The sequence below is a fragment of the Leucopleurus acutus genome (assembly GCF_964270905.1).
Source record: "Leucopleurus acutus genome assembly, chromosome: 19".
In the NCBI taxonomy this organism is placed as follows: domain Eukaryota; kingdom Metazoa; phylum Chordata; class Mammalia; order Artiodactyla; family Delphinidae; genus Leucopleurus; species Leucopleurus acutus.
Window position 1 is genome coordinate 26,338,549 of NC_139161.1, and position 26,348 is coordinate 26,364,896.

Consider the following 26,348-nt stretch of genomic DNA (forward strand, 5'->3'; position numbering starts at 1 on the left):
ATGAGCCTTAGACTTGCCTTGTTAAAAGCCCAGTTTAGCCTTCTGGAAAAGAGAGGCCACACAAAGCAAAGATGAGTTATCCCAACTGAGACTTCCTAGACCTGACAGTCACCAGCACCTTTGAGACATGTAAGTGAGGCCACGTTAGACCATCCAACCCCAGTCAGGTTGCCAGATGACTAACTACATGAGTGGCTCCAAGCCAAGATCAGCAGAAAAACTGCCCAACTGAGCCCAGCTCAAATTTCTGTGAGCAAATTAAAAAGAAAAAGAAAAAGGTCAGCGTCCTAAGTCACTAAATTTTTGGTGGTTTGTTAGGCATCAATGAATAACTGACCCAGAAATTGATACCTAAAGGTGTAATACTGCCCTAACAAAAAAGTAAAATATGTGGCATTGGCTTTGAGACTGGCTCATAGGTGGAGGCTGGAAAAATGGTAAGGTGGTTGTTAATGAAGGCTGGAAGAATGGTGAACAAACTTTTAGTGTGGGATGGAAAGGCAGTGAGGGAAAAGGTAACCCATGTTCTGTAATGATGGAACAATTACCTGAGGTAACTTGGAAGGTAGAGACTGTATTTAGTGAACTTGTAGACCTAGTTAAGGAGATCTTTTTAGATAAAGTGTTAACAGTACCTGTTGAATGCTTTTGGTTGCTTTTGCTAAGGAACTATAAAGAGGGATGAACTAAAGAAGGTGTTTCAAACTTGTTGAGTTTGAAAATAGAACTGTTTCTCATTCCCAATCTCTCCAGCTGGCAAAAGATTTTCAAAGTAAAAAATGACTTCAGAGTACAGACCAAATCAAGAGTGCCTGGAAGATCCTTTAAGACCTCAGAAATACTTAAGACAGTACCTGGTAGATTACTCTCTCAGCTAGAAAAAAAGGGCTTCTAAGAATTTTAAAGATGTTGTCCCACAGCAGCCTGACAAACCCGAGGTACAGAGAGGTCTGTGCAGAAAAGTTATGGATATGTTTTTGGCGCAAGTAGTGAATTTCCAATATGATTCATAGGAAAACCACAAAGTTTTTGAGAGACTTCTGTTGATAAATGCACCAAAGGGACTAAAGGGACAGAGACAGTTCAGACTTCAAAGAGGCCTCTGGGACTTTGATTTTCTATGAATAGGAAGCAGACTGGAAAAACTGTTCAGCTGTAAACATTAGTAATTTCTAATAATAAAAAGATTTTTCAGATTGTGGAGCCAGGAGCCCAGAGGGCAGCTAAGAGCAGAGGGGACCCATGGATTAGGAAACCACTCACAGGGAGCAGAACAAGACCGTAGTAAAAAACAGCAAACAACAAAAAAAATTCCATGCCCCTGGAGTAAGGGAACCTCACAACATCTGCCCGTCTGGATTTCAGAATTGTTGTGGACCAGTGACTGCTGTGTGCCTCCTGCCCTTTCTTCTTTGAATAGGAGTATCTTTTACAGTTATTCTCTCCCCATCTCATCATTAAATGTTGGGGGTGTTGGGGGCAGATAACTTGTCCTTTTAGTTCCCAGATCTTTGGATAAAGAGCACCTGAGGAGCTGCACCCAAGGAGTCTCTTTTGCTTGTGGACATGACTTATGAGAAAATGGACCTCAAGCCTGATGCCATGATTGGATGACTTTGGGGGTCTTGGGAGGGGGTGAGTCTATTTTGCATGTGGGAGGTATGTGAATTATTGTGGCCAGAGGGCGGACCATAGTAGATTGTTTGCAGCGATGGCCGCAATAACCTCTCCTGTCCTTGAATGTATATCCCTTTGCAATGTGACTTTACCTTCCTCCCATTAAGAGGTGGCATCTCTTTTCTCACCCCTTGAATCTTAGCTGGCCTTGTGGCTTGCTTAGACCATTAGAATGTGGCCAAAGTGGTATTGTGTAAGTTCTAGAGGCTAGTGCTTGTGAAGCCTTGCAGCTTCTGCCCTCACCCTCTTCTTGGAACACTGCATTGAAGAAGCCTGGTCTAGCCTACTGGAGGATGGAGGCCACATGCAATAGAGATGAGCTGTTCCAGTCAAGGCTCTGTAGACCTACTGGCCAACAGTCAACACAAGTCAGCAGACATTTGCATGAGACCATTCAGCCCCACTCGAGCCACCAGATGATGATATGCACATGAATGACTATAGCAAGACCAGAAGAACTGCCCAGATGAGCACAGCATCATGAGCAAATAAAATGGTTGGTGTCCTAAGCAAGCCACTGAGTTTTGAGGTAACTTGTTATATAGCAAAACAAAGCATAAGAGATACAGAGCATAAAAGACAGTGAAATGATCTAACGTGTACTTTGAGTCTCAGAGGAGAAGAGAGAGAAAATGGAGCAGAAGCAATGTTTGAAGAAATCATGGAGCAGAAGCAATATTTGAAGAGACAATGGCTAAGAATTTTTCTGAACTAATGGCTAAGAATTTCTTGAAAAGATACTAAGCACAGATTCAAAAAACACTATGAGCCCTGCAAGGAGAAGTACAGAGAAAACCACATCTAAGTTTATCAGAGTAAATCTGCCACTCCACTCCCCTAAAAAGACAGAGAAAAGAGAAAATCCTAAAGCAGCCGGGAAAAAAAGATTACTTTCAAAGGAGTAACAGTAAGATTGATAGCTGACATCTCAGTAGAAACAGTGGAAACCAGAAAACATTGCAGTATCTTTAAAGTGCTGAAAGAAAATAATTGCTAGTGTCGAGTTCTGTATCTAGTGACAGTATGCTTCAAAACTGAAGATGAAAGTCCTTTGACTACAACAATACTGTATATAATGAAATGTGAACCAGGAAAGTATCTAGAACAAGTTGTACATTTGTTGTTTGGAATTGATGGCAGTATTTTGCCCTTTTGTGGAATTTGTGTGTGTGTGTTTTCAAAATATTTGTTCTTTGTCCTTGTAACACACTGGATGTTCATACATTTTTGTATTTATCAGTTAATATTGGTTATATAACTAAGAATGCAGTATCTTTAAGAAGGATGAGAGCATGAGCTATATTTTATTTATTTTTGTATTTCTAATGATTAACATGGTCCCTGACACTTCTAGGCATCTGCCTGTTGAAATGGAAGGAGCTTATCAAGATAGAAAAAGTGCTTACCACTTAAGAATTTGTTCTATTTCCTTTTCTAATATAGGTTCAAGCTGAAGTCCCTGGATCTCCTATCTTTGTGATGAGACTAGCCAAACAGTCTCGTCATCTGGAGGTGCAGATCTTAGCAGATCAGTATGGCAACGCTATCTCTCTGTTTGGTCGTGACTGCTCTGTACAGCGCAGGCATCAGAAGATTATTGAAGAGGCACCTACTGCTATTGCTACTCCAGCAGTATTTGAGCATATGGAACAGGTATGTATATGAAAAGCTCTAATTTTTGTTTTCTTACACAAAACTACTACTCATTTAATTCATATGCCAATCTGAGAATAATGGAATTTCAAGCGGTGGTTCTGGATAACTGATAAGATTATATCCTTTTCCTAGAGGAAAAATAAAATAAAAATTCTCCTATTCTCCCTCTAGTAGAGATACCAGTGAACACTTCAAACTCTAAATTAGTTAATGCTTTTGACAAAAAATCAGTGTACTATTTTGAGTAGGGATAATGAAGAGAAATGTTTTGGGATTTTTTAATCTTATTGTCTGGTTCTTTAACAAGCTCATGATAAGCAGGTAGTTGCATTTTCTAGATTGATTATCCTTTAGTCTTCAGATGAATTTGTTCAATCCATTGTTTCTTAAAAGTTCCTCTAAGTATCTTTAAAATTTACATATTTTTGTATGGAAAATAATCTCTCAGCAGTTTTACAGGGTCCCTTGGAAATAGCTGTAGTTTAGGAGTCTGAACATGGTCTTTTCTGGAACCTTGACTCAATCTTCATCTTTTTGGAGATATGTTTTCCATCTTTTTTCTCCCTGATTCCAAAGAAGCTGAATACATGGTCATCTGTGTTTTAAGTTTAATTTCTACGTGTGTGTGTGTGTGTGTTTGTGTGTGTATTAAGATTGGTTCTTTAACTGCTGTAGTAAAGAGGCCTCCAAAGTACAGTGGCTTAAATAAGGTGCAAGTTCTATTTCTCTCTCTCATCATAGTTCAGAGATGAGCTGGTGCCAGGGACCCCGGTTTACTGCTTTGCTATTACTAGCAGGGGAGTCAGCAAACTACAACTAGCAGGCCAAATCCAACCTGCCACCTGTTTTTGTAAATAAAAAATTTTTTTTTCAGTTTTTTGTGTTTTTTAAAAATATTTATTTATTTATTTTACTTTTGGCTGCATTGGGTCTTCATTGCTACGTGTGGGCTTTCTCTAATTGTGTCGAGTGGGGGCTGCTCTTGGTTGCGGTGCGTGGGCTTCTCATTGCAATGGCCTCTCCTGTTGTGGAGCATGGGCTCTAGGTGCGTGGGCTTCAGTAGTTGCAGCAGGTGGGCTCAGTAGTTGTGGCTTGCAGGCTCTAGAGCACAGGCTCAGTAGTTGTGGCGCTCGGGCTCAGTTGCTCCGCGGCATGTGGGATCTTCCTGGACCAGGGATCGAACCCATGTCCCCAGCACAGGCAGGCGGATTCTCAACAACTGCACCACCAGAGGAGTCCCTGTAAATAAAATTTTATTGGAACACGGCATGCTAATTTATTTATGTATTATCTGTGGCTGCCTTATCACTGCAGTGACAAAGTTGAGTAGTTGTGACAGAGACTATATGGCCCACACGGCTGAAAATAATTATTATCTGGCCCTTACTGAAAAAGTTTGCCAACCCTTGTTCTAGGGTGTCATTACCTTACGATTAAAGCTAGCTCATAAGAATATGTTCACACTGTAGCCTGTGGGAGGGGGAAAGAGAGGACTTGGAAGGCAAGCATATAAAAATATGAGCCAGAAGTCACACATATGACTTCTGCTCACTTTTCACTGGACAACATTCAGTTACACAATGACACCTAGCTGCAAGGGATGTTAGGAATTGTAGTCACTAGCTGGGTGGCCATATGCTCAGCTGAAATTCAGGAGATTCTATTACTAAATGAAGGACGCAATGAAAAATTACTGGAGGGCATTTAATCTGTGTCTGTGTCTGTGTCAATCTGTGTCTGTTCCTCTGGCTACCCATTATCCTTTCACACCCTTTTTGTCACTCTTGGAACATTCTTAGCCTTTCCCCAAAGAAGACAGCCCAAAGTCCCACCTAGTTGCTATATTCAGCCCAAAGTCCAACTCTCTAGGTAATGTACAGTCCTCTCTGTTACATGTACATGTGGCTTTGTATGGGCCAGTGACCTAGAATACAAGTTACCTACCCCTTGTGATTCCTCCTTTCGCCATATACAGTGGTGGAGTAGGAACAGGATAACTCCCATTTGGTAAAAAGAAGAATGAAAAAGAGGCAATAATCACTGATCCATAGCAGTTATCAAATTCTTCTAGGTAGGAATTGTGGTGATTTCCTGTCATGTGGTGGAGTAATACCTCCATTAGCCCTCTGGCTGCCCCTGGTTCTGCTCTCTGGAAGTAAATTCTTTGCCTGTCATTCCTCAAGGCACCGTTAAGGCCTTTTTCTCTGGGAAGTTCTTCCTTGTTCACGGTCCTCTATGATTGAGCTTTGGAGACCATGCTTTCTTTGGCAGAGCGTTCACCGCTCACTTCCTGCTGGTGCAGGGTTGGGGCCACACAGATGACTGTGATTATCCATCATGGGTTTTGAAAGCCAGATTTGTGGTTTGTTTAGAAATACAATTCCGTCAAAACTTAGTACGTTTCTGGACTCTTTGCTTCTATTCAGCTTTAGGTAGGAGTAACCACACTCAAGATTTCTGGACATAGTAACTTTTCCTCTTTATTTACTTCCTTCTGTGTTCAGCCCTCTTTCTCTCCTCAGTTCAGTACTGACTACCTTGAGGCCAGCTGATACTAAAGCAGCCCCCTTGACTTGATCTTTGGCACTGGGTCACTTCAGGGTGAGAATCTAATCTTCTGGTTTGGGGATACAGAGGCATTTGGTTTTTTTCACATTCTGACTTTTTCTAACCACTTTTCTTAGGGCTTAGTTGGTGTTTTGTCCGCATTCCAAGTTATTGTAGGAGACCATTTCCACAATGTTTTCTTATGCCTAACAAGGAGGCCACCAGTTTTCCGGTCTGCAGCATCTGTTTCCTTGAGAGCTGCTACCCTGTTGTTAAGTCAGCATCACATGCTTTAATTTTTTTAAATATCAGCATCCTACCTGAATTTAATGGTTTCTGTATTGATTAGGGTACAGGTTAAGCTATTGTAATAAAGAGATCCAAAAAAGTACAACCACGCAATAGGATAGAAGTTTATTTTTCCTTCCAATCATAATCTGAGGTGATCTCTCCAGGACCAGTAGGACCATTCTGCTCCATGAGACCATCTTGGGATTCAGGTTCTTTCTGTTTTGTTTTGTCATTCTTAGTATGTTCTCATCTGCATGGTGAGACGGGCTTGCACTGTCATGATCATGTTCTAGTCCATAGAAGGGGAAAAGCCAGGAATAGAGGACAAGCAATTCCTTTTCAAAACATGATTCAGGGATTATGCATATCACTCACCAATGCTGACGTTGCATTGGTTAAAACTTAGTCACTTGCTTTAAGGGAGGGTAGAAAATCTAGTCTCTAGCTGGACAGCCATGTTTCTAGGAAGAATTTCTCGTATTCTAGGAAGAATACTAGAAATACTAGGAACAAGTGTACAATGCAGAATCTCCCATGGTGTTTTAATCAGAGAGGGTGAAATTCACTCACATGGCTAAAAGCCTTTATAAACACTGGCTCTTTGAGAGGGAGAAGGTATAGATAAGTAGTAGCCCATCAGCTGGACAAGGTGACATACTTATGTTGCCTTATCTTTCTTCTTTGAGTGTGCGGTGAAACTTGCCAAAATGGTTGGTTATGTGAGTGCTGGGACTGTGGAATACCTCTACAGCCAGGACGGCAGCTTCTACTTTCTGGAACTGAACCCTCGGCTACAGGTGGAGCACCCTTGTACAGAGATGGTGGCCGATGTCAACCTCCCTGCGGCACAACTCCAGGTGAGTCACCCTGCTCTTGATCAGAGAGTTGCTTACAGAAGTTTGGAATGTCAGCGATGCCTGCAAAACTGGTTCAAGCAGCGTGTGTTAAGAGAAGACGCCCCTTATCTGAGTCTCGTGTAATGTTCATCTCTTGCACTCTATGGCTTGGGATGTGTGGGTTGGTTTTCCTGATATGGTACAAATCTAGGAATATTATTATTTTTTAGCCAGACACATCTGATATAAAATGTCATATATCAGAAAGAAACTTAACAAATAATATGCTTTACTCAGTTGTTTAAATTGTAGGAAACCTTACAAACATCGTAATTGTCCTCTACTCCTTTTTCCTAGTGTTCTAAATTGAAGCAACTCCACCTTAGAGTGGTGGCTGAGGTTGTTCATGGCAAGAGTGTGGCAGCACACATTTATTTTTATAATGTTTAAAGTGCTGGCTGTCAATATTATTTTCTCCATTCAGCCCAGGAAACAAATGCTATGGGAAGCAGTAATAGTTCATGATGAAGTTTGATATTATTTGTAAATAACATATTCTTTGCCCACATTGAGAACCCCTTCTGGTCCCCAGTGGTCCCTGTTAAGGAACCCAGTAAATAAAGATTTACATACTTTCTCCAGTGGTTTGTGGCGATAATTTTGAAGTAATTATGACATAGTTAGGACTTCTTAGCTGTCTGAACTTGGAGAGCCACTGACACTGACTCTTCCCTTGGATATTTTCATTCTGATCCCTGGATGGGGAAATGACAGTTAGAGGGAAGCTCGTGTCTATTGCATTAGGGATTTGGGGACTTTTTAAGGAGTGGGGAGTATTTCACACCTTACGTGTGTTTTGTTTCAAGTAACTTAGAGTCACCTATTCAATGATGTAGGATGCAGGCTATAAAAATAGGGTGTTTTAGGTGGTGGCTACTGAAATGAGAAATCTGATAGCTTCCACATTTTAAGGCAAGTAACTGTGAAAAATGAGTGATGTGTGTTTTATTACCTTTCAGATTGCCATGGGGATCCCTTTGTACAGAATCAAGGATATCCGTATGATGTATGGGGTATCTCCCTGGGGTGATGCTCCCATTGATTTTGAAAATTCTGCTCATGTTCCTTGCCCAAGGGGCCACGTTATTGCTGCTCGAATCACTAGTGAAAATCCAGATGAGGTAACCCATCACTTAAAAGGTTTACACTTTTTTTTTCCCTGTGAACTTTAATAGTAAGATGCTATCTGAGGGCATATCTGAAATATCTTGGGACTTCCTCTGGAGAAGGAAATTCATAGAGGCTTCATAAGAGCAGACAAATAAGTAATCACTGTTCCATTGGTCACTTAGACCTATTTAGTCACTGTAGAGTCCTTAGTGGGTCTGTAGCACTGGACATTGGCTCGCAAGCCTTTATGATTTTTGTGTATCATTTCTGCTTTTGTGTGTGTGTGATTACACAGAACCTGAACAATGAGTATATGAACGTTCTCTTCCTTGGAAATATAATATCATCTCATATTCTTCATTCTCTAACAGGGTTTTTTTTTTTTTTGATTTAAAAAATTTATTGCATATAGTTAATTTACAATATTATATTAGTTTCAGGTATACAACATAGTGATTCAGTATACTCCATTTTAAGTTATTATAAAGTACTGACTATAGTCCCTGTGCTGTACAATACTCCTGTAGTTTATTTATTTTATATATAGTGGTTTGTACTTCTTAATCCTCTACCCCTATATTTCCTTTCCTTCCTTCCCTCTCCCTCTTGTTAACCACTTGTTTGTTCTCTATATCTGTGAATCTTCTAATAGGGTTTTAAGCCCAGCTCAGGAACAGTTCAGGAACTGAATTTCCGCAGCAATAAGAACGTTTGGGGCTATTTCAGTGTTGCTGCTGCAGGGGGACTTCATGAATTTGCTGATTCTCAGTTCGGTCACTGCTTTTCCTGGGGAGAAAACCGAGAGGAAGCAATTTCGTGAGTATAATAGCATTTGATTGCATTTCAGAGAATAAACTTGTGCTAATCTTCAATGAAGGTGTGAGCATGGGAATGGGAATCATGTATTGCTATAAAAGTACTAATATGAATAACCTTCTTGAAGAAATATATCTTTGACTGTACTTACATTCATGTTGTATTAAATTTATTCAGTGTTTGGCAGATGTTTTTCTGTCTGTTGCCCTGAGCATTTTCAAGTATTTTTGCTTTCAATGTTTTTAATAAACTTATAAAATTGATTGCTTTAAAAATATCATATTTTTCTATAGAAATGGTGTTGTCATTTGGGGGTGGAGGTAGATTCTTGTCCAAGAACTTGACATATGTCAGAGATAAGACCTGTTATTTGTCTTCAAAATAAAGGTATAGCTGTAAATGTCCCGTAGCCATTTAAAATAATAAAATGAAACTGCTTATTACATGAAAAGGGCATAAGGGGACTGTCCACATTGCTTATATGAGAGACCTCAGTGAGCTATGAAATATACACACAGCGTATAATATAACTGGTATATCATAGGTATTAGTTAATGTTCTATTGAGCGTAAACATTAAATATTTAATAGCAGTTTTGCTTGCCTGAAAAGTAGGGCTCTAGGAGGTAATTTTGACAGGTTAGATATTTTAGAAGATCTGTCCAAAATTGATCTAGTTCTATTTTTTAATTGTCTATTTACTTGAACCAAGCATTTAATACGATTCCTTTGACCTTTAAACTGCACACATAGATTGTGTAATCAGTAAGTATTTATTAATAATGTTGGTTTTTAATAATGTGTTTAGAAGTTGGGAAACCTCAAATTTTCTCTATTTTGTCCTCTACAACTCTTCCCACTTATTCAAAACTATAAGTGGAGTTTTCAGAATTAAAGCAATGCTACCAGAAAAACCATCTGGTATAAATGTTGCCTTTTTATTTTTCTTTCAGTCCTGTCCTGCTTTGCCAAAGTGAAGAAGGTTTACACTAGAGCTTGCAAATTGGTGGCTTTCCGACTAGTCACAGCCACAGATGTGTTTTGATTGTCTTGTAGAGTGTTAGTTTTTTTAAATCACCAATATTTAAAAATTGGGAGATTGAAGTAAATACATGGATTTCTGTCTTCCCTTAAAAGAACGGGATGACGGTTGGTTTTGTATTCCACTTGGCAAAAGTTAACTGAAGCTTTGTGTGACTGCTTCCTTTAGAAGAAACACGAACTCTCTAGTTCACACAGCTCCCGTCCAGTCTGCCTCACTCATTTACATCCCCAGAGTGGCCGCTATTGGTATTTAGGTTTCCAGTCCTGATTGGCACGCCACTGAGCATTCTCTACAGGACATGTCTTATGACCTGCTCCAAAAGCCTTGCTCCTTACTTCCTGACCTACTCTGTACATTTCTCTACAGTGTAAAGCTACCAGGTTAATGTTTAGCATATGAAAATTATGGTCTCTACAATCAGCTTGCCCTTCTTTTTTGGCCGCGCTTTGTGACGCGTGGGATCTTAGTTCCCCGACCAGGGATCGAACTCACACCCCCCTGTAGTGGAATCGCAGAGTCTTAACCACTGGACAGCCAGGGAAGTCCCTAAACTTGCTTCTTAATACCATGCTAAAGTTCATTCTTCAGCTCAGAGTTTGTTTCTTCTTTCTTCATTATATTAGGTCTATATTCTTCTGCTTGGTGTTCATATTCTTCTCCAGAATAGCCCCAACCCATATTTCCCGCAGACTGTAATCTAAATACCAAGAGAACAAGACCGTGTCTGTCTTGTTGCTGCTGTGTCCCCTGAACATAGTAAGCACTCAGTAGATGTTTGTTGGATGAATGGACTTGCCCCTAATTCCTGTCCTCATATCCTCTGCTTCAATTATAACATTCCCTGAACACAACCCCTAATTTATTTCCTTTTTCCCTTTGTTCTTGCTACTCCCTCTGTCCATCCATTCATTCACTCCATTTAACAAATATTTACTGAATATCTAATGGCTCTGACAATATAATGAGGATCAAGATAGGGTCTGTGCCCTCATGGAACTTTATGATCCAGAGTAAGAGAGGCAAATAAGCAATTGAACACAGTGTAGGAAGTGCCATCTCTGATAGTGGGATTACATAAGGGTGTTATAGGAGCGTAGAGCTGAGTCAGCTAACTCAGTCCAGAAAGGGTCAGGGATGTTTTCGCAAAAGGAAGTGACCTCTAGATTGATATCTGAAATATGTATAGGAATAAGCCAGGCTGAGATAGGGCATAGAGAGGAGGGTAGAGGTGGGAAACGGAATAATGTTCTAGGCTGAGAACTCCTGGACCACTTGGAAGAATATTTCTGTCACAGTCATAATCCCAGCTTAACTTTTATCCCATTTCAGATCCCACATTCTTTTTCTTTTTTTTAATTGAAGAATAGTTGATTTACAATATTGTATTAGTTCAGGTGTACAGCAAAGTGATTCAGTTATATATATATATGTTCTTTTCAGATTATTTTCCATTATAGGTAATTACAAGATATTCAATATAGTTCCCCATGCTATTCAGTAAAAACATGTTGCTTATCTATTTTATGTATAGTAGTTTGTATCACTTAATCTTATGTTCCTAATTTATCCCTCCCCCCTCCCTTTCCCCTTATGGTAACCACAAGTTTGTTTTCTATGTCAGATCTCACATTCTTTATGAAACCATAGGGAGGTGGATTTTCTCCCCTCTTAGAACCGCTCCACACTTTGCTTATCTCTCTCTACTGGTATTTATGATATTATGTCATATATATATATATTTTTTTATTTTTGAATTTTTTGCGGTACGTGGGCCTCTCACTGTTGTGGCCTCTCCCATTGTGGAGTACAGGCTCCAGACGCGCAGGCTCAGTGGCCATGACTCATGGGCTTAGCCGCTCCGCGGCATGTGGGATCTTCCTGGACCGGGGCAGGAACCCGTGCGTGTCCCCTGCATCAGCAGGCGGACTCTCAACCACTGCGCCACCAGGGAAGCCCTGTCATATATTTTTAAAGTGATTATTGTCTCCACATTCTCTCTCCCTTAAGAGTCTAGTATGTGTCTTGAGTCTGTGAGATGCATAATAAATATTTGTTGAAGTAGGGACCTGCCCTGTTCAGCATAACACTGGGCAGAAGTATACAGGGAAAACCCCATGGTATTTGAAATTTTGTTAAAGTTAGATCATTTAACACTTAATTGGAAAGTAATCAAAGTAATGAGCAAGTCATTCCACAGGTGGCTAAAATGCAGCTTAAAAAAACCCACCACTCTCACATGCAGTGTCAGGCTAATAATACCTGACTTTCTCCAGCCAGTTACCTCCATTGTATGGAAACCTTTAAATTAAGGTATTAGTGTTTGTAAAAATTCACTGAACAATATACTTAAGTATATTTTATTAAATGTAAACTTTACCTAAATAAAATAAAAAAGGTGTAAGGAGGGGGGAATTATGCCCTAATTCTCGTTAGCCAGCAATAAATGAATGGAATGATGGGAACAGTGAAAACTGGGTGGTTTGCAGATAATCTGTTCTGTATTCCATATAATGAAATGTATGTGATCTGCTGATGCTCTTATGGTAATATTAATCAGACTCATAAGTTTGCTGACTTCTTAAAAATTCTATCTGGAATAAGCACATATATATCTGCACCCTCATTTGTTCTTGGAACAGTCTGTCTCTCTCCCCCGCCTCCTGAAACTCTAAAGGAATGAAACAATTCTTGAAAATTATTGAAAAACACTAGAACATTTGTTGCTGAAACAGATCTGCTTCTATCCTTCTCCCAGAAACATGGTGGTGGCTTTGAAGGAACTATCTATCCGGGGCGACTTTCGAACTACAGTCGAATACCTGATCAAATTGTTGGAGACTGAAAGCTTTCAGATGAATAGAATTGACACTGGCTGGCTGGACAGACTGATAGCAGAAAAAGTACAGGTGTGTATTTCTCCACTCACACAAACAACTTCTGGGATTGGGTTTTTATAGGCTTGTGGTGTGATCAGTCCATGCTGCTAGATAAAATTTATTTGATTCTAATCTGAATCGTTCTTGGTCTCTGTGGAAAAAACTAGGAGTCAGTGTGATTTTAGCACTGTAAGAGTTCTTGTGCCTGTGTTACACAGTCACTTTATAGGTTGTAGTATTACTTCCAAGGGTATATTTGAAGAGAGGCACGCAGGGATTGAAATACTTTCTCTTTCCTCACTTGATGTTAAATCTGGTTCAGAGTTACCAACTTTTACATCTGTCTACCAAGCACTGATGAGAGGGGCCTCATTTTAATCAACAGAAGTTACCCTTTGTTCCTGAATCGCTGGGCTAATATAAATTACTCAAGATTTTGTATAAAATTGTTAGATTCATGTAAATTAGCTGGAGGTCCAAAGTTTGGTTGTACACCATTTTTCTTTGAGATTATTGGTAGCCAAATCTTCGTACCTCTTGAAGTTTATTTGTGACAAAAGCTTGTTTTTGAGCTACTCTTCGATTGGCTCAGTGGAAATCTTAGGGAGGGTGGAGGGAAAGGTGTTTTTCATCTCTATTCAAATGAGACCTCTATTCAGATTCTAAAAATAAATGTGCTTTTGTCTCAAAAATCAGTTGGGGGCTTCCCTGGTAGCACAGTGGTTAAGAATCCGCCTGCCTATGCAGGGGACACGGATTCGAGCCCTGATCCAGGAAGATCCTACATGCCACGGAGCAACTAAGCCCGTGTGCCACAACTACTGAGCCTGTGCTCTAGGGCCCGCAAGCCACAACTACTGAGCCCGCGTACCACAACCACTGAGCCCGTGTACTGCAACTACTGAAGCCTGCATGCCTAGAGCCCGTGCTCTGAAACAAGAGAAGCCACCACAATGAGAAGCCCACACACCACAATGAAGAGTAGCCCCTGCTCACCTCAACTAGAGAAAGCCCACGTGCAGCAACGAAGACCCAGTGCAGCCAAAAATCAATAAATAAAATAAATAAAAATTAAAAAAAAATACTTTTAAAAAAGAGTAAATGTTAAAAAAAAATCAGTTGGACAATAAGGATGGAGACTCTCAATGGTAGCTGATTCTTCACAGCACATTTGAGCCTGATTAAAATTGAGGGCCATGGTGCCAAGTGACCCTGCTTTTGATCTGCTTTCTTTTCCTTCTTTTCAGGCAGAGCGACCTGACACCATGTTGGGAGTTGTGTGTGGGGCTCTCCACGTGGCAGATGTGAGCCTGCGGAATAGCATCTCCAACTTCCTTCACTCCTTAGAGAGGTAGGCTTTGCTTCTCATAGTCTGTGCAAGCTCACTAGTGGTCCTGACTGCAGGACTGAAGTTCAGAGGCCCATTTATTCTTCTCTCTGTTCCTGGCAGCTTGTGAGTTCTACTTGTTATTCACTGACCGTGGAGGCAGGGGAGAGAAGGGATATAGGAGTTTATGGCAAATGATTTTGGGGCTCTAAGGGCAGATTCTAGAAATTGGTTTATACCACAGTTAGAATAGGTTGCTTTTTAAAAACTGGAGTCCAGCTGAAGTAAACATTCTGTTCTGTACAAGCATCAAATCTCTCCAAGCCCTGGTGATGAAAATCTGGTGTTTTACTCTAGCAAGGAACCCTGAATATTTCATATATGACCTGTAAAATTTCAGGAATTAATAATTGAGGCTGATATTCAAGATGACCTCATGAGTCTCTCAAGTATGTGTGGGGCTAAACTCATTTCCAACACTGGTTCTGAAGACTGAGCTCTGCCTTTGAGTCCCTGGAGGAATTGTCCACAAGGCTAATCATTTGATAGCACTTTAATCACAGGCACTTTAATTCTTTCTGTGTTGTTAGACTCACATCAGCTCCATTTTGAGGTGTCTGAAAGGAAGAAAAGAAACAAAATTTTAAAAATTGAACTGAGATTTCAGTTCAAGTCTTACCATGAAAATCTTTCACTGTGTTACACTTACGCACTAAAACCTTCATCAGCTCACATTTCCCTTCTGTATCAGATCTAAATCCCTCAGAGGGACTTCCAACTCCCTATATACTATGGCACCTTTTTACCACTCGAGCCATCCTCATTTCTGTTCTTCAACATGCAATCTCTAACCTAGTTAAATGGTTTCCCTACTGGTGTACAGATATGTCACATGTAATCTCTCCTCTACGAGCTCCCCTTACCTTTTTAACGTTACTTTAAATTTATTTTTAAAACTTGTGTTTTGAAATAATTTCAGATTTATAGAAGAATTGCGTGAATAATACAAACAACTTCTATGTATTCTTTGTCCAGATTCACCCATTATTAACAACTTGCCTCACTTGCATTTTTACTCCCTCCTTTAATTATTATCAAAGTCTTTCTTAAGAGATAGTGTTTCTTTCCTTCCTTGGCAATGTCCTTTCCTTTCCCCTCCACCCAGCCATGGCCTACTGCCTTTATTTTTTAAGACCCCAAATAAAATTCAGTTGATAGGGGTAGAGGAGGGTTGATTGCACTGGAGCTTTTCTCAAAATTTTTTTAAGTTTTAATTTTATTTATTTTTAAGAACAGATAATATATTCACATGGTTTAAAATTCAAAAGGCACAAAAAGGTATGTAGTGAAAGGTCTCCTTCTTACCTCTGTTCCCTGGCCACCCAGTTTCCTTCCCTGTAGTCAACCCAAGTTACCAGTTTCTGTCTGTAATCTTTCAGACATATGGTAAGTTATATAAGCATATATATGTAATATTTGTTTCTTCCTACCACCTATTTTTTTTAAGCACAAGTGGTAGCATACTCTGAAGCTGTCCTACACAATTTCACTTGCTTTTTTCATTTAACAGTGTATTTTAGAGAGTATTTCATGTTAGTGCATAAAGGGCTTCATCTTTCTTTTTTAATGGCTGCATAATATTCCATCATATGACTTTTTTGTAATTTATATATCAGTCCCTTAATGATGATGGTCCTTTAGGTTGTTTTCAGTCTTACTATTCCAGGAAATACTATAACTGATAACCTTTGAGATTCCCTTGTAAACTTTTAGAACTTTCTAGAAGCGTCTCTCACATTGTTGTTCTTTCAGGGGTCAAGTCCTTTCTGCTCATACACTTCTGAATACAGTAGATGTTGAACTTATCTATGAGGGAGTCAAGTATGTACTGAAGGTATGCTGAACCCCACTGAAGCCAATGTTGTACTTTTTGCCTCTCTCTTTGTCAGCCTGCTTCCTTTAGGTCAAGAGATGGGGTGAAAGTTTGGTTTACTGCAGGGCTGGGTGTTAGTGAAATTATAGTCATTATTAGTGTCAGTAGCCTTGTGTCAAAGCAGTATTTTATGATTCTCTGAAAATGTTTTAGCTGTTGCTTAATTTCACATATGCAGCCAAGAGATAAAGGAGACAGAGAGCAACCAGAGCAGGGAGATGCATCTAAGGTCCCCCCTCTTTGCTCGCAGCAAGGCTGAGCCATGCCCACAGACACTAGTGTTCAGAGCACCAGTGCCATGAATTTCCTTCCTCTCTGGCAGAGCTTTCTTACCTAGATCTCTGAGATACCGAAATTTTGTCTGGGACTCCCCCTGGAAGGGACACACTGACTTGTCTCTTCGGGGTCTCATTTCCTACAGGTGACGCGACAGTCCCCGAACTCCTACGTGGTGATCATGAATGGCTCATGTGTGGAAGTAGATGTGCATCGGCTGAGTGATGGAGGACTGCTCTTGTCCTATGATGGCAGCAGTTATACCACATACATGAAGGAGGAGGTGGATAGGTGAGTGGCTGTTTAAGGTCCATTTGCTGGTCATTGTATATCAGTCTTTTCTCTGAGTAGTCACTAACTCTTGGGATTTTTCAAGGTCTTTTTGTGGATTCTATTCTAATTAAAAAAAAAATAGTACATGCACTTAACAAAAATTTCAAGAGTATTAAGAAGTATTTATAATGAAAAACATTGACTCTGGGCTTCCCTGGTGGCTCAGTGGTTAAGAATCTGCCTGCCAATGCAGGGGACACAGGTTCGAGCCCTGGTCCTGGAAGATCCCACATGCTGCGGAGCAGCTAAGCCCGTGTGCCACAACTACTAAGCCTGCGCTCTAGAGCCTGTGAGCCACAACTACCAAAGCCCGCATGCCACAACTACTGAAGCCCCGGCAATGAGAAGACTGCGCACCACAACGAAGAGCAGCTCCCACTTGCCGCAACTAGAGAAAGCCCGTGCTCAGCAACGAAGACCCAACGCAGCCATAAATGAATGAATGAATGAATGAATGAACGAATGAACGAACGAATGAATTTTTAAAAATTGTCTCTCCGCCACTCCTGTGTGGGCAGACAATGAAAAATAAATTCCCCTTTTTATATGCTACCACTGTTAACAGTCTCATATGTTTTTGCAGAAATTTTGTATGTATATACAAGTTACATACATGTACATACTGTTTTTCTTTTAAATATATTCACAAATAAAAATAACATTTACTTCTGTACTTATTTTTTCCTTTAACATCTTTTATACTGTTCAACACCAATCATGCAGTGTGGCTGTGGTAATTAACTGAATTAACACATGGAAAGGTTGTAGAACATTGTCTGTGATATAATAAGAGTTCAAAAAATGGTAGCTATTACATCAGCATCACCTTCTTTTTTTTTTTTTTAATAGAAATCCATTTTAAATTTATTTATTTTATTTATTTATTTTTGGCTGTGTTGGGTCTTCGTTGCTGCGCGTGGGCTTCCTCTAGTTGTGGCAAGCGGGTACTACTCATTGTTGCAGTGCGCGGGCACGGGCTCCAGGCATGTGGGCTCAGTAGTTGTGGCTCATGGGCTCTAGAGCGCAAGCTCAGTAGTTGTGGCACACGGGCTTAGTTGCTCCAGGGCATGTGGGATCTTCCCGGACCAGGGCTTGAACCCGTGTTCCCTGCATTGGCAGGTGGATTCTTAACCACTGCGCCACCAGGGAAGCCCCATTTTTTTTTTCTTGATGGAGGTACCTATTCTTTTTAATGGTCGTATATTATTCCATTATATGGATGTATCATAATTTATTTAATCTGACCCTTATTGAAGGAAATTTGGGTTATTTGGCATTGTAAACAAAGATGCAAGGGACTTCCCTGGTGGCACAGTGGTTAATACTCTGCGTTCCCAATGCAGGGGGCCCGGGTTGGATCCCTGGTCAGGGAACTAGATCCCACATGCGTGCTGCAACTGAGGAGCCCACCTGCCACAACTAAGGAGCCAGCAAGCAGCAAATATAGGAGCCCGTGAGCCGCAACTAAGACCCAGTGCAACCAAATAAATAAATAAATAATTTTTTTTTTTTTAAAGGGATCCAATAAATGCTGTGTGTGTGTGTGTGTGTGTGTGTGTGTGTGTGTGTAGAATGAAGTTTTCAGGGTTATTTTTTAAGATTGACATTATTCCTACCATTATCTTTTACAATTTGAGGTGCTTTATTGACTTACATACTCCCACTTATCTCCTAGGTATCGCATCACGATTGGCAACAAAACCTGTGTGTTTGAGAAGGAAAATGACCCTTCGGTGATGCGCTCACCTTCTGCTGGGAAGTTAATCCAGTACATTGTGGAGGATGGAGGCCATGTGTTCGCTGGCCAGTGCTATGCTGAGATCGAGGTCAGGGTGGTGATTGGGCTTCCGGGCCATGGGAGGGAAGGTGGGACAAGAGTTGGCTGGCATTGACTAGGACTCAAGAGTAACAGAAAGGAAGTAGAAAATAGAAAGGGGAAGTGTCAGTAGCTGTCATTAATCCCTAAAGCTAGGTCCTAAGAGATTTTATTTTTCACTGTAGGTCATGAAGATGGTAATGACCTTAACAGCTGCAGAGTCTGGCTGTATCCATTATGTCAAGCGGCCTGGAGCAGCTCTTGACCCGGGCTGTGTAATAGCCAAAATGCAGCTGGACAACCCCAGCAAGGTCCAGCAGGTGAGTAGGAAGATACTTTTAATATTGTTCTCCAAGAGCTGATTACACGGTAACAGTAGTTTGGAAAGGCAAGTGATTTCAGTCCTTGGTCCAGTTTTTCCTTAAGCTTTTTAGCCCGATCTTATGGCTTGTATGTGTGCCTTTGGTATTATGGAACTAGAATTTGTAAGAGTTGTGATACTAAGATTCCGTGATTTTCCTTATGATGCTTCCTCCGTTGACTTCTCTCCTTGTAGCTGGGTATGGTGAAGAGGAGTCTTGATTCTGCATGATGAATCTAAGTTGCAGTGGTGTGTTTGTACCCTGAATAGAAGGTAGTGGATGACTTGATCTCTCATTGGGATTGACAGGCTGAGCTTCACACAGGCAGTCTGCCGCAGATCCAGAGCACAGCACTCAGAGGCGAGAAGCTCCATCGAGTATTCCACTATGTCCTGGATAATCTGGTCAACGTGATGAATGGATACTGCCTTCCAGATCCTTTCTTTAGCAGCAGGGTATGAATCACTTTTCTTGGGGAGGTGGTGTGGGGGAAGGCGTTTACATAATAGGGTACCTGTTCTCTAAGATAGTTTAAAAGTCACGTAAGGATTTTTTTTTAAGAGGGAGAAAAAGAAAGCTGTTTGATCCGAAACTCTCCCACCATTAGCTGTGGGATTTGAAGTCTTTAAATCCTTGCTTCTTATCTCTGTCATTGACTTCGCATGTAATTGGGATTTAAATCAGAGAATAAGGACAATGTTAGGTGCTTATATTGCAATTTCAAAGTAAGTACAGGCATACCTCGGAGATATTGTGGGTTTGGTTCCAGACCACCGCGATAAAGCATGTATTACAAGAAAGCAAGTCACATGAATTTTTTGGCTTCCCAGTGCATAGAGAAGTTATGTTTACACTATACTGTAGTCTATTAAGTGTGCAATAGCATTATGTCTAAAAAAATGTACATGCCTAAATTTAAAAATGCTCTGTTGCTAATAAATGCTAACCATCATCTGAGCCTTCATTGAGTTGTAATCTTTTTGCTGGTGGAGGGTTTGAAACAGTGCAAGAATTACCAAAATGTGACACAGAGACATAAAGTGAGCAAATGCTGTTGGAAAAATGGTGCTCAACACAGGGTTTTACAAATTGAAATTTGTAAAAAATGCAATATTTGCGAAGTACAGTAAAAGCAACGCACAATAAAGCACGGTACTCCTGTACTATATGGTAGTGAATTCAGATATATTATTTTATTTGGGGGATTGTGTTAATTTTGTCTGGTTCCTGTTTTATTATTTCCTTCTTCTCAGGTAAAAGACTGGGTTGAACGGTTGATGAAGACCCTCAGAGATCCCTCCTTGCCTCTCCTAGAACTGCAAGATATCATGACCAGTGTCTCTGGTCGTATCCCCCCCAATGTGGAGAAGTCTATCAAGAAGGAAATGGCTCAGTATGCTAGCAACATCACATCAGTCCTCTGTCAGTTTCCCAGCCAGCAGGTATTTATAGAGTAACACTGTCATTTTCTACTGGCTGCCCATGCTAGAGTTCATGTTGTAGGATTCCTTCCTGTTTGGATCCTCCTTACTGTCTGGATGTTGTGCTTTTGAAGTTTAATCATTGTGCCCTTTACAAAACTGCTTCATGATACAAGCCCAATAAGGTAAGTACTGTGTGTGAAATGTAAAGTGTCTGTGGTTAAGAGGAAGGCATATTGGCCATGTATCCCATAGAGTTTTGTTCTTGGGGCTGTGCCTTAATTAGAAGTATTTTTGTGAATTTAAAGTAGGTGGATATTTGTAGTTCTATCATCTAGACTTCCTTACTATCTCAGCAGCATACTTATTACCCTTTGCTTTCCTGTTTATCATGAATGGGCCCCTAAACTATACCAGGTAACTTGCAGCTACTCTCAACATGTGAAAGATAGAAACTGTCATGTTACAATTAAGAAGATTCCTAGTGTTGATGCTATGCAGGCTAATGCTTTGGGTCCTTTTACTATGCTGGGCTTCATTTTTTTTCCCTTTCTTATACTTTAGATTGCCAACATCCTAGATAGCCACGCAGCTACACTGAACCGGAAATCTGAACGGGAAGTCTTCTTCATGAACACTCAGAGCATTGTCCAGCTGGTGCAGAGGTAGTTACATGGAACTCCAGATTCCCAGACCTGCGCATCCCCATACCTTCCTTTCTTCTGAGTAGTCACAAAGAGGTTTACTTCAGGTTTGACTTAGAGAAATTAGAAAGCACCTCTATCTTAGAAAATCTGTTATATCTACTAAATATCTTAGAATCGTGAGCTAGCTCTCATACTCAGTGTTTTTGATGACTTTATTCTGCATCTTTCTGTCAATTATTAAGGCACAGCAATCTCATCGTTTTCTTTTTCCTTGCAATTTCCATGAAACTCCTAATTTTTCTTCTGGCATAGGGCCCCATTTGATATTTATTCTCCTTAGCTTATGGACTCAGCTGTTGGATTAAAGGAACCTTCACAGGACATTTTCAACTTTAAGATATTCATAGACTTTTCAGATACCCCTTAACCACTTCAAGGGTGTGGTGATCGTTTCAGCTTAGCAATGGGGACTGAACCAGGGTGTTGGTAGGTGGGGCTACCAAGTGGTTTTTGGTTTTGCTTTGCACTCTTTTTTTCTTGATTCCTTTATAAGAAAAAAAAAAATCTTGTCTGTAGCCATATTTCTTTTAGACTTGAATTTAAATTGATCTGGTTAGTTGATCCTAGGCTGTCTCCTGTCCTGTCCTATATTAGAAGGAAAGCAGTTCAGTAGAAAGTCTAGTAAATCTGGGCTCTGGGTTTATTATGTAATAGTCTGTTATTTAACAGTGTTAGCCGGTCAGGATTTTCAGTGGGGACCTTTTTCTGTTTGCCCAGGTACCGCAGTGGTATCCGAGGCCACATGAAGGCTGTGGTGATGGACCTGCTGCGGCAGTACCTGCGAGTAGAGACGCAATTCCAGAACGGTGAGTTCCTTCCTGAGGACTCTGTATCTGGGAACATTTCCCTCGAGGACTGAGCAACAGCTGAGCCAGTCCATCCTGTCACTAACACTTGACATTAACAAACTCTTCCTCCTTTCACCAGTCCCTTAAAAATTAAACCTCTATATCTCACCTAGCGCCAAAGAAAGAACAACAACAAAACACAGCTTGATGAGATTGTGAATCCAGTGTGCTTCTGGGAGAGGGCTGAGAAAATTTTTCTAGCAGAAGATTGGCATCTTCCTGACCTTGTACAGTGAGAGCTGGTTGAGTCATGACCAGGCTGAAATTGAGAAACCCTATCCAAAGAGCTTGCCTCTCAGCAGCTAATCCATGGATTGAACCACAGGCCTCTGAAAAAGGCTCAGATTTTCCAGTGCTTTTCAGTGTATCAGTTAGGTGGAATTTATCCCTGGCTTTGTCTGTAGAGCTTTACTAAATGATGTACAAAGTCTCTGACTAAAATACCCTGGCTAAGATTTTAAAGCTACATACTGCTGATACTGCTTTCTGCCACAAGATGGCAGTGAAACACCATAGAATTTGAAAGATTACCTAATATTTTCTTTTATCAGTCTTGCTCCCTTTTCCAGTCCTTAAAGGATGACTCGCCCACTCATGACAAGGAGAAATACTCAAGTAAATATTGCAAACTAAATGCAGCAATGTGTGAAATAATAGATCACAACGAAGTTGGCTTTATCCCACTAGTGCAAGCTTGATTAATATTTGAAAAACCGGTTAATGTCATTTATCACGTAATTGACTAAAACAGGAAAAAACACGGCCATCATCTTAAGATATGGATGATAAAAGTATCTGACAAAATTTAATATGCATTCATGATGAATTCTTAGCCAACTAAGAATGAAATGGAACTTTTTATCATGTAAAGTTCTCCTACAAAAAAATCTGTAGGATGCATCACACTTAGTGGTAAGATGTTGAAAGCATTCTCTTTAAGATTAGGAATAAGACAACGACACATACTATCATTACTGCTATTCAGCATCATACTGGATATCCCAGCCAGTGCAGTAAGACAAGAAAAAGAATGAAAAGGTGTGAGGATTAGAAAGGAGTAAGGAAGTAAATCAGCCACTATTAGGTATGCTATGAGGTCTACCTAGAAAGCCTCAAAAAATCCACATATTTATTATTAGAATTATTTAAAATCTAACAAAGTTGCTGGATACAAAGGTCAATATACAAAATTCAAGTTTTATAGTGGAACAATCATTTAGAAGAGCATTTTGGAAAAATATTCCATTTAAAATAGCAACACAAAATATGAAATTCTAAGGAATAAGTCTAACAAAAAATGTGCAACCTCTTTTGGAGAAAATTATAATCAGTAAAAATAATAAAGAAGATCTAAATAAATATCATGGCCTTAGGTTGGAATATATATTTGCAAAGTGTTGATTCTCCCTGAATTCATCTGTGGATTCATTGACATTCCGATAAAAATCTTACTAGTGTATTTTTGTGGAATTTGTCAAGCTAATTCTATAATTTACATGAAAGGAAAGGTAACCAAGATTCTTCTAAAGAAATACACTGTGGAGGTATTTGTCCAGCTAAATGTCAAGTTTTAATATAAAGCCATATTAATGAAGAGATTGTGATATTGGTGTAGGCGCAGATTAATAGAACAATGGAACACTGGTTCTATTAACCCAGAAGCAGATGCAAGCATATATGAAAACTTACTTTACAGCAGAGCAGGTATTGTAAATCAATACCTGAGGAAAGGATAGACTTTTCAATAAATGATGCTGGGACAAAGGATTATTCATTTGCCAAAATAAAAGATCCCTAACCTAGACGATACACACAAAAATCAATTCCAGATGAACTGAAAACTTAAACATGTACTAAAGAGGCAAAGCTACTAAATTTTTAGGAGAATATCCTTATGACCTCAGGGCAGAGAAGGTATTGTCATATAAGACCAGTAAGTACAGGGATTTCCCTGGTGGTCCAGTGGCTAAGACTCCACACTCCCAATGCAGGGGGCCCAGGTTCCATCCCTGGTCAGGGAACTAGATCCCGAATGCTGCAACCAAGATCCTGCATGCTGGTAACGAAGATCCCACGTACCGCAACTAAGACCGGGTGCAGCCAAATAAATAAATATATATATATTTTTAATTACTGGTAACTTAAAAAAAAAAAAGACCAGCAATACAGACTATAAAGGATAAGTAATTTGACCTCACTTAAGAACTTTTTTTTCGCTGTGCGTGGGCCTCTCACTGTTGTGGCCTCTTCTGTTGCGGAGCACAGGCTCCGGATGCGCAGACTCAGCGGCCGTGGCTCACGGGCCTAGCCGCTCCGCGGCATGTGGGATCTTCCCGGACCGGGGCATGAACCCGTATCCCCTGCATCGGCAGGCGGACTCTCAACCACTGCGCCACCAGGGAAGCCCTCACTTAAGAACTTTTGTTAGTGAAGAGATACCATAAAAAGACTGAAAATACAAGCCACAGTGTGGAAGAAAATATTTACAAATCATGACGATTAAGAAAGGATTAGTATCTGTAATCTATAGAGCACTGCTTTGAATCAATAAGTAAAAGACAACCTAATAGAAAAATGGGCAAAAGATATAAAAAGATAATTCACCAAAGCGGAAGCATAAATAATCCACAAACTCATGAAAAGATGTCCAGTCTTATTACTAATTAGAGAAATGTGAACCCAAACCACAGTAAGATTGGCAAAAATTTGAATTTCACATCATCTTCCACCACTTCTGTAAGCAGAAATGCAAATTGGTACAACCACTTTGGAAAACAGTTTGTCAGTACCTAATGGAGTTGAACTTATTTATACTCTTCAACCTAGCAATTTTATTTCTAGATGATATACTCTAGAGAAACTTTTACACGTTTATTAAGGATACATATACAGTACTGTTTGTGGCAGTGTTATTCACGAATAGCAAAAAAGACTGGAAACAACCCAGATATACACAAGTAGAATAGATAATTGAATTGTAATATATTCCTGCAATGGATTACTCTACAGCAGTGAAAACAGATGAACCGAGGTACACACATGAACAAAAGATGAATCTCAAAAACATAATGGTGAGGGAAAGAAACAAGTTACAGAATGATCCATACACAATGATTCCATTGTTATCAAGTTGAAAACAGGAAGAATGAAACTATGTATACATTTGTGATAAGTGTAAAGAAGAGCAAAAGAATGATTAACCTAAAATTCAGCTTAGCGGTTGATTTTGAGGAGGAGCACACTGGATCCTTCAAAGATACTAAAAATGTTCTGTTAAGATAGATGGTAGTTACTTGGGTGTTTATTTATTCTTTTGTATGTATACTTCACAATAAAAAGTTTTTAAAAAGAGGCACTTGGTATCATTGCTTTCTTTCTGCTTAGTGTCTCCACTGCCTCTCCTTGGGTAAATATTCTTATTTCCCCCAGTTCTAGTGATTTCTGTTACCAAGATATATTTCTGTTGTCACTTCAAAGCTAAGTTTTTTGGTCAGGAGAAATATGAATTTATATAGGACAACCAATTTTTAAACAGCTTCCATTTTGTTCTAAATGGGTCTTTTATGACATTGGCAGCTCTCTAAATATTGTAGTCCACTGTTTTGCAAATATATTTAGTTTTATTTTGAAAAGAAATCTTATGTCAATCTCTAACATTTAAAATAGATAAAAGCAGAGTTGCCTTGGTTGCTTGTGTTCAGTATTTGAGGAATCCATGGTAATGCAGTTTGAATGCCACTGTTTTGGTTTGGAACCTAACCTGCAGGCTGAAGTAAGGTGATAATCCTTTACTATTTTCATAGAATTCTGACCCTTGAGACTATTCAAACACTAATTCTCCTTTGCTTGGAAATTTAATTCTGAGGTAAGCTGTTTTTAAGGAACTGAATATTACTGTATCCCATGGAAGATATCACTACAGTGTACCTGAAGCTTATGCTTCTGTTGCAAAACATAGCTCTGCTAGGCAGAACTAACCTGCCCCTGGTGGCCTTGTGAAAGGCCAATGAAAATATACATAACTGTACTCTCCCCACAGACCTTTTGACTTCATGCAAGGTTCTCCCTGATCTATGCCTTAGTTTGGATTTGGAATTCCTAGGCATTGCTTAGCTGCTTCATGGACTTCCGGGGGGAAAATGTTGATTCCAGAGGTAGCAGCCATCCTTCTTGTGGACATTGATAAGTTTGGTGTTTTATTTTTGAGCTAAAACTGTTCCTCCTAGTTAGGGTGAAACATTTTCAGTGAGTCAGACATGGAACCAGAATCTCTAGCTGGGGTTTAATGGTATTGACGTTTCTTTTTAAGCAGCCAAACCCTCTCTTCTAAGGAAATCATTCCAGGAAGCGAAATAAGAGAGTTTAGAGTCAGGGTAGGGGGTTGGGGTTATCCCCAGCTCCTCAGTAAGACG

The 26,348-nt window shown here is 39.9% G+C and overlaps 1 protein-coding gene across 7 annotated transcripts in view; it reads left to right on the plus strand.

Moving 5' to 3' along the window:
* Positions 1-26,348, plus strand: part of ACACA (acetyl-CoA carboxylase alpha) — a 208,601-nt gene that overhangs the window by 109,687 nt on the left and 72,566 nt on the right. For all 7 annotated transcript variants that reach the window (XM_082861297.1, XM_082861299.1, XM_082861296.1 and 4 more), the window contains 14 exons: positions 3,121-3,330; positions 6,858-7,028; positions 8,027-8,188; positions 8,830-8,993; positions 12,793-12,943; positions 14,161-14,264; positions 16,053-16,134; positions 16,595-16,740; positions 18,458-18,608; positions 18,784-18,918; positions 19,269-19,415; positions 20,214-20,402; positions 20,946-21,046; positions 21,806-21,894. In XM_082861297.1, coding sequence (XP_082717423.1) covers positions 3,121-3,330; positions 6,858-7,028; positions 8,027-8,188; positions 8,830-8,993; positions 12,793-12,943; positions 14,161-14,264; positions 16,053-16,134; positions 16,595-16,740; positions 18,458-18,608; positions 18,784-18,918; positions 19,269-19,415; positions 20,214-20,402; positions 20,946-21,046; positions 21,806-21,894 — 2,002 coding nt within the window. The remainder of the gene's footprint in view (positions 1-3,120; positions 3,331-6,857; positions 7,029-8,026; positions 8,189-8,829; positions 8,994-12,792; positions 12,944-14,160; positions 14,265-16,052; positions 16,135-16,594; positions 16,741-18,457; positions 18,609-18,783; positions 18,919-19,268; positions 19,416-20,213; positions 20,403-20,945; positions 21,047-21,805; positions 21,895-26,348) is intronic.